This window comes from Phaenicophaeus curvirostris, chromosome 8, assembly GCF_032191515.1.
Source record: "Phaenicophaeus curvirostris isolate KB17595 chromosome 8, BPBGC_Pcur_1.0, whole genome shotgun sequence".
NCBI lineage: Eukaryota > Metazoa > Chordata > Aves > Cuculiformes > Cuculidae > Phaenicophaeus > Phaenicophaeus curvirostris.
In genome coordinates, this window is record NC_091399.1 from 36401357 (window position 1) to 36417029 (window position 15673).

General features: G+C 42.3%; 1 protein-coding gene across 1 annotated transcript; it reads left to right on the top strand.

Annotated features, from left to right (window-relative positions):
- The first annotated feature begins 301 nt into the window (after nucleotides 1-301).
- Nucleotides 302-13803, top strand: USP1 (ubiquitin specific peptidase 1). Its single transcript, XM_069861869.1, has 9 exons — nucleotides 302-533; nucleotides 818-1018; nucleotides 1968-2091; nucleotides 2407-2514; nucleotides 3044-3204; nucleotides 3628-4343; nucleotides 5468-5638; nucleotides 6767-6968; nucleotides 11837-13803. The coding sequence occupies exons 2-9, from the start codon at nucleotides 858-860 to the stop codon at nucleotides 12567-12569; spliced, it is 2376 nt and encodes a 791-aa protein (XP_069717970.1). The 5' UTR covers nucleotides 302-533; nucleotides 818-857; the 3' UTR covers nucleotides 12570-13803.
- Nucleotides 13804-15673: the final 1870 nt, after the last annotated feature.

Below are 15673 nucleotides of genomic sequence, written 5' to 3' on the forward strand. Positions count from 1 at the left end.
AGTGGGGCTGAGGCCTAGGGCCGAGGCCTAGGGGCGAGGGGGGCCTGCGTAGGGACGCAGCCTGCCTCCCGCTGCGCCATTTCCCGCGCGACCCCGGCTGGCTCTGGCTGCGCCCGCCCCCGCCCTGTGACTGGCGGAGGCGCGGGGGGGGGCGCGGCTAGGGCGGGACCAATCCGCCGGGGACTGGGGGGGGTGGAGGCGGAGGGGTGTCTCCGCGGAGTGGTTCAGCCCAGCCGCCTCCCCTCCCCAGCGCGCGCTAGAGCCCTTCGGCCGGGCCGTTAACAGCGCCCGCGCGCGCCTAGGCAGGACCCCTCGGGCTGCCTGCGGCGCTGCCTGACGGCGGCGGCGGAGGAGGCGCGGGGCCGGCGCGGCCGCGAGCCCGCGGGGAGGCGTCGCTCCGCCGCCGCGAGGCGTCGGGAGGCGGCCCGGCGGCGGCCGCTATGGCTTTTCTGTCCGGGCGGCGGCGGCGGCGGCCTCTTCTTCCGCTCCGGCGTTTGAGCGGGGCGACCGCGAGCGCCCCGGCGCGAGGAGGGGTGAGGGCGCGGGTCCTGGCGGCGCGGAAAACGCGCCAAGTTTCCCGTGGCGGGGAGAGCGGCGCCGGGGCGCCCCGCGGTCTCCATGGCGACGGGCGGGCGGCGGCGCGCAGCGGGCCCCGCGGCGGCGGTGAGGAGGGGCGGCCGCGCTCCCGGCGGGCGGGAACCCCCGGGGGGACGGGAGCGGGGGTCGGGGTCGGCGGGGGCCGGGGGTGGGGGGGCGGCGGCGGGGCCGCGCTGCCCGCACGGCGAGCGAACGGCGCCCGTTTGTGTCCGTGCGGCAGGTGTGAGCGGGGCGAGCGGCCCCGCCGGCGGCCAGCGAGGATGCCCGGCGTCCTGCCGAGCGACGGCGCCAGGGGCAGCCCCGCCAAAAAGAACCGGCTCTCGCTGAAGCTCTTCCAGAAGAAGGAAGCGAAAAGAGCCCTGGATTTCACGGAATCCCAGGAAAATGAGCCCGGGAGCGCGGAGCCCGGCGGTGCGGAGATGTACGTAAGGGTCCCGCGCGGAGCCGTTTCGGTTGGCAAAGACCTTTAATGCCATCGAGCCCGCGTCCCCGAGCACCGCGTCTGCGTGGCTTTTGCCGCCCCACGGCCGGACACACCCCTGGCGGGTGTGAACTTCTGAGTAACTTAAAGAAGTTGGCTCGCTGGAAGTTAATTTGAAGTGGTTGCTCCAAGCGGAGTTATGTGTTAAAAAGTAGGATTTTGCAGAGTGAGTTTTAATAAAAAAGTCTGGTTTTTAAAGTTTATTTTGGCTGCAAGTAAAAGAACGGATCGTGCTGCTCGCTGTCGGGATGTTTCAGGCCCTGAGCAAATGCATCAGCTCGTTCCCTTGCAGCTGGTGAGGAAATTTAAACAGGAAAAATCCCTTAATCATGGTCAGTTTCGCATCTGCGGGAGACTTTACAGTTTGGTCCCATGAATTTCCACAGCATACAGCGTGCCAGGTTCATTGATACCTTCTTTCTTTTTTTCCCGTTTTTCTTCTGTTGGCTTGCATCCAGAAATGAAATGATGTGACTCTAGCGCAGGGGACAGCAATAGAAAATCTCTCTTGATTATGTTTTTCTTAGCACTGCCTTAGGAATGGGCAAAGAACATACACATAAGTATTTTATAGAGATCTTTTTTGGTTCTTTAAATCGCTCTTCTGATATTTTTTGAAAAATATGTATGGGAACAAACAGCAGTTTTGCCTGTTCTGGTTAAGCTGTCTGTTCCTGTGTAGGCTGCGCTGAGCAGTCTGTGAGTGCCCAGGGCAGCCGTGCAGATGCTCTCAGAAATGCTTTGGTGTGATTGTGATCTCCATATGTTAGTCTTTAAGTCCATCAGCCAACTCGGAGACGGTGGGTGGCCAGGAGGGAGGTGTGCCTGTATACCAGGAGGAGTCGCTTTCAAAAAGCCTCTCTTACATGCTGTTTTCTCTGTTTAATAGTGATCAGGTTGTTCCTGCGGCACAGCCTCCCTCGCTTGTTAGCTGTGAGAAAAAAGACAACATGTTGCCTTTTGTAGGCTTGAACAACCTGGGTAACACCTGTTACCTCAACAGCATACTGCAGGTAAGATCGCGCTTGGGCCACGAGTGGATCAGATTTGTAGTTTGGTATTGCATAGATGTCTGGAGGTAGTGCGAAGGGAATCCAATGACAGCAGGGAAAAGAGGATGATACTGCAGAAAACGTGTGTGCCATAGGTTGCTTTGACTGGGTTAATGTTTCGCTTCCCATGCTCTGGGCTATGAATAATCCTGCACCTTTGCGTGCTGGGCAGCAGCTTTATGAGATGCAAAGCTAGCTTTGTAATAGATGTGGATGTGTACGCTGAGTAACTTTTTGCTTTACCAGTTACACTCTTTTTTAAACTGTTGCTTTCAGGTGTTATATTTTTGCCCTGGTTTTAAAACTGGAGTCAAACATTTGTATAATATCATTTCAAAGAAGAAAGAGTCTTTGAAGGATGAAGGAGAGCAAAAAGCAGAAAAGGTAATGTATCTCACTATGTGTTCCTTTGTTTGCAGTTGTGTGAGTGAGGCTGTGTGCAGGCAGCATGATGAAAATTTAACTGTGATTTCTTCTGTTTGTAACAAGTTTTGCAGTGTTCTTTTCCATGGTGCTATTTCAAGGAAAGATGTATACGAGTTGTTTTGAACTTGTGTTCAAACTTGAGTGTTCAGTGTGTGTGCAAACTTGTCAGCACAAGTCTTAAGCTTAAAAGAAGAAATTTGAGAAGGTATATTGCTGTCTTTCTGGCGTTATGATACAGTACTTTAAGTCGATAGTAATTGGAGTTTGGGCAAAGGTGGTTTGGAGTTTTAAAATAGTCTGGCTTTTATATTTGTTTTCCACTGTCAAAAGAGCAATGTATTCTCTGAAACTCACCTGCTTCCCATAGTAGACAAAAAAAATCTGTCAGATGTCTGTTAGAAAGCTAAGTGAGGCAGGAGAGAAAAAGTTTTCACTTGTTACAGACAGAACTGCAAGTATTTTTATTCTTTTTATACTGTTATTGCAGGGAAATTGTAAAGAAGACCCACTGGCAAGTTACGAACTCATCTGCAGTTTGCACTCATTGATTCTTTCAGTTGAGCAGCTTCAAGCCAGCTTTCTCTTAAATCCAGAAAAATATACAGATGAACTTGCTACTCAGCCACGAAGGCTACTCAATACACTTAGGTACAGATTGTCTTTAACACATTGTTAGAGTTTTCATCCAGAGTTTTGAGGTTGTGGTACAGGGCAGTGCACCTTTAGAGACTTGTGGGAGGTACATGGTCTCAAATTTGGGGCGTTGTCATGGGGAGTGAAATTTTAGTGTTTATTCCAGCTGTGAACTTAAAACAGAATATAGCTGTGCATAAGGATTCTTATTGAGCTGAGAAGGATTGCTACTGGGGTGCAGTTGAAGGTGTGTTTAAATACACAAGGCTGTAGCTACCTTCTCACAGCTATTCATGGCAGGGGGGACTTCTCTCTAGGCCTGGGAAGGATCCTCCCCTGATTTTGTATCCAAACTCCTCAGCTGAAACCTCAAATCTTGTTAGCCAGACAGTAAAGCACAACTAATCTTCATTGCCTTGCTCGTTTACTTTTTAATAGAGAGCTGAACCCTATGTATGAAGGCTACTTGCAGCATGATGCCCAGGAAGTTCTGCAGTGTATCCTGGGTAACATCCAAGAAACCTGTCAGCTGCTGAAGAAGGAAGAGCTGAACAAACTGCCCGTGGAAGAGCCTACAGCTAAACTAGAGGAAAAACTTAATCAAAATACGGAGAGCAATGGAATTGGCAGTCCTGCTGAGGAGGAGGAGAATGTGCCAAGTAGCCACGTTGGAGAGAGCACTGAAGACAAGCTACCTAAAGGAAATGGGAAAAGAAAAAGTGATGCTGAGGGTGGCAATGCGAAGAAAAAATCCAAAGTATCAAAAGAGCAGATTGCAGAAGAAAATCAAAGACAAACTAGGTCAAAGAGGAAAGCAACAGGAGAAAAGCTAGAAAATCAAACTGATGCCGTCGCCAAGTGTTCCAGTGAAAATGAGAGTGCAAAGCCAACACAGAAGAAGTCACGGCTTAAATTAAACTGGTTAAAATCTTCATGCAAACAGCCTAGTATTCTGTCTAAATTTTATAGTCTAGGAAAGTTAACTACAAACTTGGGATCCAAAGACCCAGGGAAAGAATATGATGACTGTGAGCTTGAAGAGTCATCTGTAAAGTATGAAAATGGTACCAGTATTAAAGAAGAATATCGTGAACCAGCATCTCCTGTGGAAAGCCATAGCAGAAAAGGAACTGAAAAAGAAACAAAAAAGGAAGGTTGGTAAACAAGTGTATGGGCTTAAAATTAGTATGATGAGGAAATTGCTGTGCCTGAGAGGTGAGCCTTTGGACTGTGTAGCCAGCAGAGCTCTGCGAGTACATCACATTGTCAGGAATTGAGATTTTTAGGAAAGAGAATTTATACATGTTTGTAATGTTTTTATAACTTGACTTGTTTAGGTTAGATCTTAAGGGGTATTTGTCTAACATGATGTAGTAGTTGTACAACATAAAAAAACCAAACCCAGACTATTACCAGGTTTGTATTATCACTAATTTTTGTCATCCATAGAAATAGCAGAGGATTCAAGATGTAAAGGAAGGTTGCTGTAAGGAGTAAATGGAATCAGACCCCATTGGCTGTGGCTTTGCGTCTTCAGTCTTTACAAACAATATTCTCTCCTTCCCTCCCTATTCTTTAGTTCTTCCGTATTTCCAGCCTTCCCAAGAACTAGGAAAAACACTGGATGTATTACATATGCTAATTGGCTGGCAGGTGTGGATTTGTTGGTGTCAAGGAAACAAGATAACTGCTGAGGGAAGGGCCCAGGCATGAATTTGGTGATTACTAATTTGGAACTTTCTTTCTGATCCTACCACCATTTTTTTTATAAAGATTGAAGGAATGCAGAATCTTTTGAGGACTCCGTTTCTTTAGCATATTTGAGCAAAATTGGCCAACAAGTTCAGAAAGTATTGGAGGAGAGGACTGGGAATAGAGACTGGGCAAAAATGCAGGAGTGGTGCTCCTCATGGCTGACAGGCCGTCTTGAGAGGGCAGTGCATTGATGAAAAACATGAATTTTCAGGAATGTCACACTTCACATATAAAACAAGAACCTATGTCTTAAACAGCTTAAATTTTGAGGGCCAAGAGAAGGAGGCTCCCTGTTTAGTTACAAGTAGATGATATTGTGAAAATTGCTTGTGATCAAGCAGCAATTTCTTTCGGGGGGTTGTTTTTGTTTTGTCTTTGGTGTATCATTATTATTATTCCTATCTGGAATCTCTAAAAGGCCATGTCTGTTACACGTTAATTTTCTGTGAGGGATAGCCAAGTTTTGTAGTGTCTTTTGAGTACAATGTATCTCAATAAGTGATGTGGCGTATACCCTTTCTAGGCGCAGAGCTGGCTGTTTTTGAACTAGTGGAGAAGCTCTTCCAGGGCCAGTTGGTACTGAGAACAAGGTGCTTGGAGTGTGAGTGCTTCACAGAAAGAAGAGAAGACTTTCAGGACATCAGTGTTCCAGTGCAAGAAGATGAGCTTTCTAAAACTGAAGAGAGTTCTGAAAGTAAGTAATTATCGGCAAGGGTTGTGATGTTTCTGCTTCAGCCAGACATGGAGGAAGGATAGTGCCATGGCTGTTGAGGAATGTTGCTCCTGTTCCTGCTGGTTACAATTAGAGGCTCTTCTGTTATCTTTTCTGATTGAATTTAGACTTTGGACACAGCGCTGATACTGTAGACAGTATTCAGATTGTTTCAGATCCTAACATGCAGCATAATCTGCCTACAATCCTTCATTTATGTACATGTTTTCCAGCTTATAAATAGGTATTTTCTTTGACATGGGTCTTCCATTTCTTCCTGGATAAGAAATTCTGCCTTTTCTTCATTTTAGAAGAAATACATGCATTTATTCTCAAAAATAAAATAAATGAGAAACCAGATCTTTGTTAATTTACTATAAAGAAGTTTTGTTTTTTTTTTTTTTTGCTCCGTTTTACACTGTGATTGCCGTAATGATTTGTTCTATATTTGTAAATGTTATTCTCTGGTATCTCACAAATTTTACTGACCTATACTTACTTTTTAGCTGTTTTCAAAAGTAATCACAGCAACAATACATTTCAAAATCCAGACTTTTAAAGAAATTAATTTTGGTTCCCATGGACTTAATCCAGACTTTTAACTGCTTTTAACTATCTTTGCCCTCTCCGTTTGGCTGAAGGACTTCAGAGTAAAGTGCATGTTGTGGTGTTCCTGTGTGAAATGCTACTGACTGTGTGGGTGAGCTTGTCGGCACCAAAATGACGCTGTCCTGAGAGGAAAAATGGAAAGGGAATGTTCTGGTTATTTTGGAGATTTGCCTTAATGACTGAAAATCTGGTCTCGCATACTGGCACCCAGTGTCCAGACATGGCAACAGAATTACTATGTGTGACCTGGAGACAAGCTCTGGGAAAAACATAGATTTTAAGTAATAATATCCATCAAGTTATATTTGCATCACTTCCTGAAATGATTCAAAGTTCTGAATGTGTTTTCTGCTTCATACATACTGAGTGTTCTTTACTGTGTCAATTGTAGTTTTTGAATTTGTCTTAAAGTGATGTATTTTGTTTTGTTGTTATTCTGGTGGGATGCATTGGAAATGTAAATAATGGCATCTCTGTGTATGTGATGCTTCTCTCTTACAGTTTCTCCAGAGCCAAAAACAGAAATGAAGACTCTGAAATGGGCAATTTCACAGTTTGCATCTGTGGAAAGGATTGTGGGAGAGGATAAATATTTCTGTGAAAACTGCCATCATTACACAGAAGCAGAACGCAGCCTTTTATTCGATAAAATGCCTGAAGTTATAACAATTCATTTGAAGTGCTTTGCTGCTAGTGGCCTAGAGTGAGTATGCAGATTGACTCTATTACAAATCAGTGTGCTCTTGGAAGGAAAATCTTCTTGGAAGAGATTAAAGTGTTTTTAACTTTTCCAAAAGCAAAAGCAGATTTCTAGATTTGAAATTAACTTAACCAGTGGGATGCAGCCCCTAATTTCATAAAGTCTTTCAACCGTTAGAATTAGTGGCAGAAATTACGTCCAGGAAAACACACTTTCAGGAGACTTCTGAACAAGAACTGTTTTATCTGTTTTTTACAACAGCCTAATAATCCTGATGTTTCTTAGAACTTTATATCACCTGTTTGTCTGAGTTTAGAGGCAGGTGTAAGCACATTAGCAGAACAAGCAATGAAGACATCTGAATTTTATGGTCATAGTTAGCAGTACTTTGGTCCCCAACTGAATGGGAGTACTAAAATTCAGGAAAAATACGCAGGAGATAAACATTTTAAAGAGCTAACACACGTTACAGAAAATTACATTCTTTATAAATACAGTAATACCAATGCCATTGATGTTCAGCTGCTGAGCAGTCTGATGTTATATACTGTAGAAATCCTTATTTTTTGAAAGACAATCTCAGGAGAGTGTCTTTTACCTTTTTTTCTCCATACTTACAAATTTAGGGATTTTCTTTGGGAGAAAAAAAAAAGAAACCCTATCCCTACAGCACAGATGCGAAACAATGCTGTGACAGTTTGTCTACAGTGTTTTGCAGTAAATTTTCTCCACTGAGTTTCAAATAATGAAAAAAGACAGAAAGCTTCATCAGGGGAAAACTCCTAAGAAACTACAAAATATTCCCCCAGATCCTTCAGGAAGTTGTTAGACCATTAATTATGTTTTTGAGAGTGACTGTACAAGTTTAGTAACAATTGCAGACTTGGCCTGTATTTTCAACTTCTAGTACTCACAACAACGTAACTTCTGCCATCTGCATTAACTGGGCTGGATGCAGCAAATGTAGATGGACTTGTGTTGGTTTCAACACCCCCGAGCTGCCGTCTGTTCTAGAGACTCACTCTGCTACAGCCTGTGTGCTGTAACCTGACAGCTGGGCGTAGCTTCCAGATGTAACACTGAGCCACTTCGTGATGTGCAGCAAGTTATTTAGGCACAAACTAGTTCGGCCTTTTATCCACCCAAGCTCCCTGTGCTTTGCGTTTCCCTCTTGGGTGGCCTTAGATCTTCAGAGCCACCTTGCCAGCAGAAAGCATGAAATCTTTTACAGAATTTAGTTTATAATATTTGTGTCACCAGTATTTAGAACTTGGTGCATGTAGGACCTTTGGCAGTTTACAGGTGCCAAGTATCAGCTGACACGTGGTTTGTCAGAGGATGCTCTGTAAGCATCTGTGCTGATAATTGGTCAATAGAAATAAGATTTGTGAAGTAACCAGTGTCAAGGACTATATCCCGATACTTTTATAGGTATTTTGCCAAGATTGATAAAACTATAATTTTCACTCTGCCTGGATTTAGCATTTGTTTTTAGGAGCAACTAGATTTCTGACAAAGTAGAAATTAAACTTCCTCTGTAGTGTCTGCTAACTTATCTTCAAACAAGTCTAGGATCATAACACACAAATGGTCTTTTCATTGTTCTACGCGCTATGTGACTGTCACAACACAGCAGGGAAAAAGATGCACACTTCTTAAAAATCATGATGCTGTTGCTGAGTAGCGCTTGATGCTTTGTGGTATGATTATAGGCTATTAAAAAAAAAAACAACCCAAGATATCCACCTGAAAGGAAACCTAAATATAACCTTCAGTTTGCTCCTACATTTGCTACTTTTCTGTTTCTATGAGGAAGCACTTGCAGGTTAACCAGCCGTGTCCTGAATCACCTACCTCTTCTTCTGTCCTGGAAATCTTCAACTTCTCGCTCCAAAATACTTGGACCTGTATCTGGGTCAGACTGAGTCCAGTCTCTTGTGATGTTCCTCATGTCTCCTCTGCATCATGTCATACGTTTTCTGCCAAGTGCTAGCAGCCAGAGATTATGGAATTAAGAGTGGAAGAATGGGATGCAGAACAGGAGTCAGTTCTTGGCATGAGTGTTTTATCTTGGACAAAACCATGTAATTTCTAAACATCTGGATCTGGAGTAATAAAGCACAGCTGCAAATCAAATGGGGAAGAGCTGAGGCTCATAAAGCAAAGCACTACTTTGGTAGTGATACTATCCAGAGTCACTCTTGCAGTGATTTTTATAGAATCACAGAATGTCCTGAGTTGGAAGGAACCCACAAAGATCGAGTCCAACTCTTGAATAATTATTTTTAAATTATTTTATTTAATTGAATATTTATTATTTGTGTATTTATGAATAATGGGCTTTGATGGAACTTCCCCCCCAATTGACTTATGTAAACTCTAATCTGTGAGAGTGCAGTGGTTTGCACTAGAAGTAATAACACTATTTTGCTGGCCTTGAACTTACGATTTTTAAATTAAGAAGCTTAATACAACTTGTGTAGCTCCAATAAAAATATTGAAATCTTGTCTGCTTCTCAGTTGTGCTCTACAGAGTTTTCTGACGACTGAGTGTTAAATAAATGAAGAGAAATGAAGCAGAAGGGAATTGTAGTGTAAATATTTAAATGTTTACAGGTAGTGGGGATTTGCTGTATCTGTTCTCGATGCTGACTTGCAAAGCAATTTTGGGTTTGTGATTTGTTTTTCAAATTGGCCAGTGTGAAAATCTCTTTGCCCAGGGCTGAGTAATTCTCTTTGGCAAGTGTGTGTGAGGGAGAAAATGCCAGGCCATGTATGCTCAGAGCAGGAGGCTACTAAGAAATGTGTAAATGGTCATGTTGAACTAAGCATTTCCACTGTATAAATTTAACAGTTTGTGAGGAAATGAGTTTTGTCCTGTGAAATGGTATCAGGTAAGAGCAGGTCTGTTTGGTTGTTTTTTTGTGTTTTTTTTTTTAAAGACTTAGTTCAGCTTTTGTCATAGTCGCATTTGCTAATTAATGACAGCAGTGCTTATGCTACTAGAAATCCTTATTTCACATCCTTAAAGGCATTGCAGAAAAATAGCTTGAGGCTTTAAGAGCGTATAATAACATGAGGTGTTGATTCAGTACAGCGAGGTTCCACTAAGTGATGGCCTCAAACGATGCAGCTGCAGAAATGGTTTGCTGTGTATGAACTGTGCATTGGTCAGGGGAGGCAGAGTACTTGGCATGCAATTTTTCTATCTTCAGATTCTTATCATTAAGAAGAACAAAAAGCTAATAGGAAAAGATTTCCTCTCTTATTTCCTCCTCTCCAACTCTTTCTGATGCTGGATCTCATTCAGAAGAAAGGTAGAGCCTGTTTTTTTTAATGTTTTGTGTTAATATGATTGTCATGGTGTGCTTGAATGGAACTGGATTTCTGATCTAGAGTATCAGCAAGCAGTTTCCTGTTTCTTGATTCTCTTCTGAAAATCTCTTTCTGGCTACTAATAATAGGGATTTTCAGAAGACTGAAGTTTTATTATTTCTGATTGTATTCTCTTTTGTGTTTCCTCTGGTTTATTCAAATATTTACAGTCAGCTTAGGTCTCAAATGAGATTTCAGTTTGACTTGAGTGCCCGAGGACATCTGTGTGTGTGTGAATGTATTTATCTTTATAAGGGTTTATGGCTGTGAGCATGAGTGAAATGTTTAGAAGTACAGCAGAATTAGAATTTAAACCCAGTAAAAGAAATATTCAGTTACTGCAGTTACGCTTACATTGGTATGGCGCATCTATAGCTTCCTTGGGTTAAAGACAGTTACTCTGTCTTATGCTAAAATGCAAGTTGAGTAATAGTAGTCAGCTCTTTAGAACCTCAGTTTTGCAGGGGTTTGTCTTTACTCCCCTGTATCTTTCCCTGCAACATCCTAACAGCTAAGCAAGACTGAATCATCACGGAAATCTACTGGGATATATTAACCTATTGTTGAAGTGCTTAATTAAATTAGGCTGATGCAATATGCAACTCATTTAAGAATGGAATTAATCAAGGAGGCTGATGCACAGTAATGTAAAAGGGCTAATAAACTCCCAACACTTACTTTCTTTTCAGACTGTTTAGAAGACCCTTATTGTAATGAAGGGACTTAAACGTTTCTCGTTGTAAATTTGTGCACTATGAACAAAATTCTAAATATTAGGATGATTTTCCTAAGTAAAACAGCTAGATAATTGTTTAAAGAAACTGAGTAATGTAGGACAATCAACGAGAATCCCTAGTAATAAGGCATTGTTAGTAACTTATTCACCCTTGCATATCCATTGTGTACCACTGGCAGCGCGCTGCACTGTGCCAAGATGATCTGAGAAACATTATTGCCACAACCCCCCCAATTTTTCTGAGTGACACTAATGCTAATTAAAGGAAAAAAAAAATTGCATTCCTCTATTTAGTAAATTACTCAGAAGTTTGGAAGAAAAACCCAGTCGGCCCTGCTTCCTTCAGCCCTGGATGTTGCAGATTTTTTTTCAGTCAGGAAAGAGGAATGGTGTCTGGGAAGAAGTGCAAGTATTCATGCATAGAAGCATGAGTGGTAACTGAACAACCAGGATAACTCCTACCATCACTAGTTAAAATTTAACTTCAGAAAAAGGGAATTTCTTAAACAGCTGGAATGCATAGTTCTTAGGCTGTAAGGTTTAATGCTACACATACCGGTAAAAGTGTCTGTTGAACAGGGGTGCCTGGGACAGATGCTCAGGAGAAGCATTTTGAAAAGTAAGTGCCTTCTCTCAGTCAGACCACCCCTGTCTTTTTAATAGATGGAAAAGAATATAGAAACAATCTATGGGCTGTCTGTGGCAGGGTTTATTGTGAGCTGTTGTGGCACGAGGCCTAACTTTTATCTTTCTTCCAAAGGTTTGACTGCTACGGTGGGCTGTCCAAGATAAACACTCCCTTACTGACGCCTCTCAAACTGTCACTAGAAGAGTGGAGCACAAAGCCGACCAACGACACGTATGGATTATTTGCAGTGGTGATGCACAGCGGCATCACAATTAGCAGTGGACACTACACGGCTTCCGTCAAAATTGCAGATCTTCAGAGCCTGGAGTTAGATACAAGAAACTTCATCACTGACCAAATGCATGAAATGATTAAACCAGAACCACTGAATGAGGAGGAGGCAAGGGCTGTTTCTGAAGACTATGATGATGGTGAAGTCTCTTTTAGAGTCAATGGAAATGTGCAGCCAGGTAAAGTTCTAAACAAAAAGAACATGGAAGCTGTTGGACTTCTTGGGGGTCAGAAGAGCAAGCCTGACTGTGACCTGTACAACAACAAACCAGCTAACCCTGAGAAGTTTCTTAACGTAGTCACTGAAAACAGAAATCCTGAGTCTTGCAGTAGTAACGGAAGCACAGAGTGCAGCACAGAACACAGTGAGCAAACCTGTGTTGCTTCCAGTGGACTAGAAAACAAAGCTCTGTATGCACTGCAGAGCCTGAAAGAATATGAGGGGAAGTGGTTGCTTTTTGATGACTCTGAAGTGAAGGTTACAGAGGAAAGGGACTTTCTGAATTCTCTTTCTCCATCATCGTCATCTACATCAACTCCTTATCTACTGTTTTATAAGAAAATTGTAGAGTGATGCTTTATTTTGACTGTAAATACTGTGGATTTGCATACGCTTGCTGGTCTGATTTGCATCCAAACTACCTGGAAGAAACCGCTGTTTGTTTTTGATGCTACCAGATCATGTTTCTGGCATTTTTGGTGTAAGTGGCTCAACTTGAACTAACAAACCACAACATAGAACACAACTCACATAATAACTTTTATGCTGGAGAATAGTGATATTACCTTTTAGGAATACAGATTTGTATAGTTCCTAAATGATGCCTACAGTCCCCACTAGTGGTTTTAACACAACTCTAGTTCTCAGACACGGCTATTGTATTATTAGCTTTTCTTTTTTTTTTTTTAATAAAAGTTATTTGTATTCATATTCTGGAGTAAATATATTAACTAGAAAATTTCATCAGAAGTTGTGTATTTTTGTAACTTGGGAAGTAATACTTCATATTTAGTCTCTGGGTAACTGGTGTGGTTTACTGGTGCTGTTCTCCTTACCCAGTTCTATTCTGCTCAGCACAACTCGAAGCACAAGAAAAGGGTCTCACAGCCTTGTTTAGTGTATTGGGAGGAACCGAACCTTTATATAAATGTTTTAATCGTCTAATTTACATCTTGTTGCATAGGTGTTAAATGGGCAATGTGTAAATAGGTGTGATTAATACTTCAGAGCAAGGGGGTGTAGAGTAATTAAAATAATTTTGTACTTCTAAGAGTAAAGCCCTCTAATCTGCATATCTGTTTGGGTGGATTTGGAACTCCATGGTGATCTTATAACAGTTACTTTGTACTTGGAGCTGACTGCAGTGTGGGAAAACAAAAGCATTTGGCTTTGGTGCTTTGTTAAGAATGTATATATGAAATAAAAAAATTACGATATGCATCAGAGATGACTAGATCTGACTTTTGTGTTTGGAGAGGGAAAAGCAGAAAGTAAGAGGTGTTGGGCACTGTTACAAAAATTCTATCTTAGAGAAATGGAAGATTTAAAGTGCTTTAAAAATAACTGATTAGTGTACAGCGCATCCTAATTTTTGAAGACGTGTGCTAAGGTTCAGAGGCAAGGGAAAAAGGAAACAGGTGATTGTAAAAACAAGTGAAATGTTTGGCATTGCAATTCTAAATAATCTGTTGGATGCAAAAATGTTAATGTGAATCCTATAAACTCCAGACAATAAAAATCTTAAAACTATGACGCAAAATAGGATGAGTGTTCCTTCTGCTGTCAGCGTGGGTGGATGACAAATTGCTGCTGCAGAGACAAGAAGATACACAAGGTGAGAGCATGCCCTACGTTTCTCACTGTGTTTAAACATTTTCCAATACAAATGAATTTATTTACAGGAAAAGCCCTAGAAGTCTCTAACCTCATTCTGAAGTACTTAGGTTTTTTAACGATCTTATTATAATGTAGTATATACAAGGTCCAACCCAAAAAACTTGACACTAACTCTGTAGCTCAGAAACCAAGAGTGCGAAGGGAGAGACAGAAGTGGTTATAGAATATGTTGTAGCCCCTCACAGGGAGACAAGGCTCAGCTTCATCGCTTCACTGAGGACGAGTGTGTGTGTGTGTGTGTGTGTGTGTGTGTGTGTTCAAATAGAGACATTTTCTTGCCCTAGGTTGGAAAATGTTGGTGTGCGAGACTGAGCAGCAAGTTAACAAGGCAATGTGCCAGCCCCCAACGCTTTGTCTGTGAAGCAGTTTTTAGCTAATAACAACATCACTGTGCTTGAGCACCCCCGCTACTCCCCAGACCTGGCTGCCTCTTCCCAAAGATCCAGTCAGTGCTCAAAGGAACCTGTATTTTGTCAGTAGAAGATACGAAAGCAAAACTGATAGATATTCTCAACAGTTCCAGGAAACAGTCTGTGGGACTGCCCTGGGCAGTGGCAGCACCGGATGCAGCTGCGTGTGAGCTCAGAAGGGAACTGCTGGAAGGTGGGCAGAGTTGGTTTTCTTACTTTGTTAGAGTTTCAAGAACAGCATGGTTTTGGTTTTTTTTGTGTTGGACCTCATCTATATGCAACTCATGAAAAACACCTTTAGTGTATTTTATTTTCTGTGCTACTAAGAACTTCTGATTTTTCTACAGGCCTCTTGATTTTTGCAGTGTATCCTCAGTGATGATCTATTACCAAAGTGTGTTTCAGTCCAGAAATTTGTACTGTCAATAGAAAACGGTGTGAGAAAGGCTGGACTATAAATTTAGAATCGCTTATGAACTCATGCTAAATAGATGGCTATAGGAATCATCTCCTCTACAGAGGATAAAAATCTAGAATTCCAGAGTCACTGAGAAGCCTCCCTTGTCCAAAGCACGGTCACCGCAATAATTTTATAGCCTAAAGCAAGACTCATCTACATTAAAAAAAATCACCAAACCCCACCAGTAATCTTACTCTGCAAGGTTAGCCAAATCACAGTACAGAATGCTATTTTTTTTTTTTTTTACTGTCTGCAGTATTTGGTTTGCTAAAATTCAGCCTCTGAATGAACATTTATTTTTCCACACTTGACCCAGGACTTATCTTTTTCATTCAACTGCAAGAACAGGAAGTGTTCCAAGGAAATAAAACACATTATATTAATCAAAACACTGGCTACAGTGTAATCAAAGGAGGGCCCAGCTGTCCTCCATCACGCTACGCAGCTTGAGAGGAACATTCTTTGTAGGCAGCGGAATGGAAAACACAACTGGCGGGAACATGCTGAATGAAAAAACACTTCTCAGGCACAAGGATAGACGGCACAGGGTGGGGTTTTTTGGAGACTTGCTGAAGGAAAGCGCTCGCCACCCCTCCTGAACGAGTCACCCACCCAGTGCCTCACGCCCTGGGCTGCACATGGCCTGCAGTTTGCTGCAACTGCAAACAAAAGGTTGCTGCCCGGTCTAAGCTTTCCATGTCCGTGATGTTACACTCGAGTTTCACCGTCGCTGAGCTCTACTGATGTACTGATAAACTGGTTATATTTATGCTGACATGGGGCCATCTGGTAAAAGCAAAGGATATTCGTCCAAGATTTGGATAAAAATAGATGCTTTCCTCGCTGAAGAAACAAGGACTTCTGTAAATTCAAGTTTCTTTCATAGCTATTGGGATTCGTTTCCCCTTTGT

What these genes read in the sequence shown, in the direction of transcription:
- USP1 (XM_069861869.1), top strand. Translation starts at nt 858, where the DNA reads ATGCCCGGCGTCCTGCCGAGCGACGGCGCCAGGGGCAGCCCCGCCAAA. An exon ending in GAGAGCAAAAAGCAGAAAAG is followed by an intron (nt 2,515 to 3,043) that starts GTAATGTATCTC and finishes CTGTTATTGCAG; the next exon opens with GGAAATTGTAAAGAAGACCC. An exon ending in TTTGCTGCTAGTGGCCTAGA is followed by an intron (nt 6,969 to 11,836) that starts GTGAGTATGCAG and finishes TTTCTTCCAAAG; the next exon opens with GTTTGACTGCTACGGTGGGC.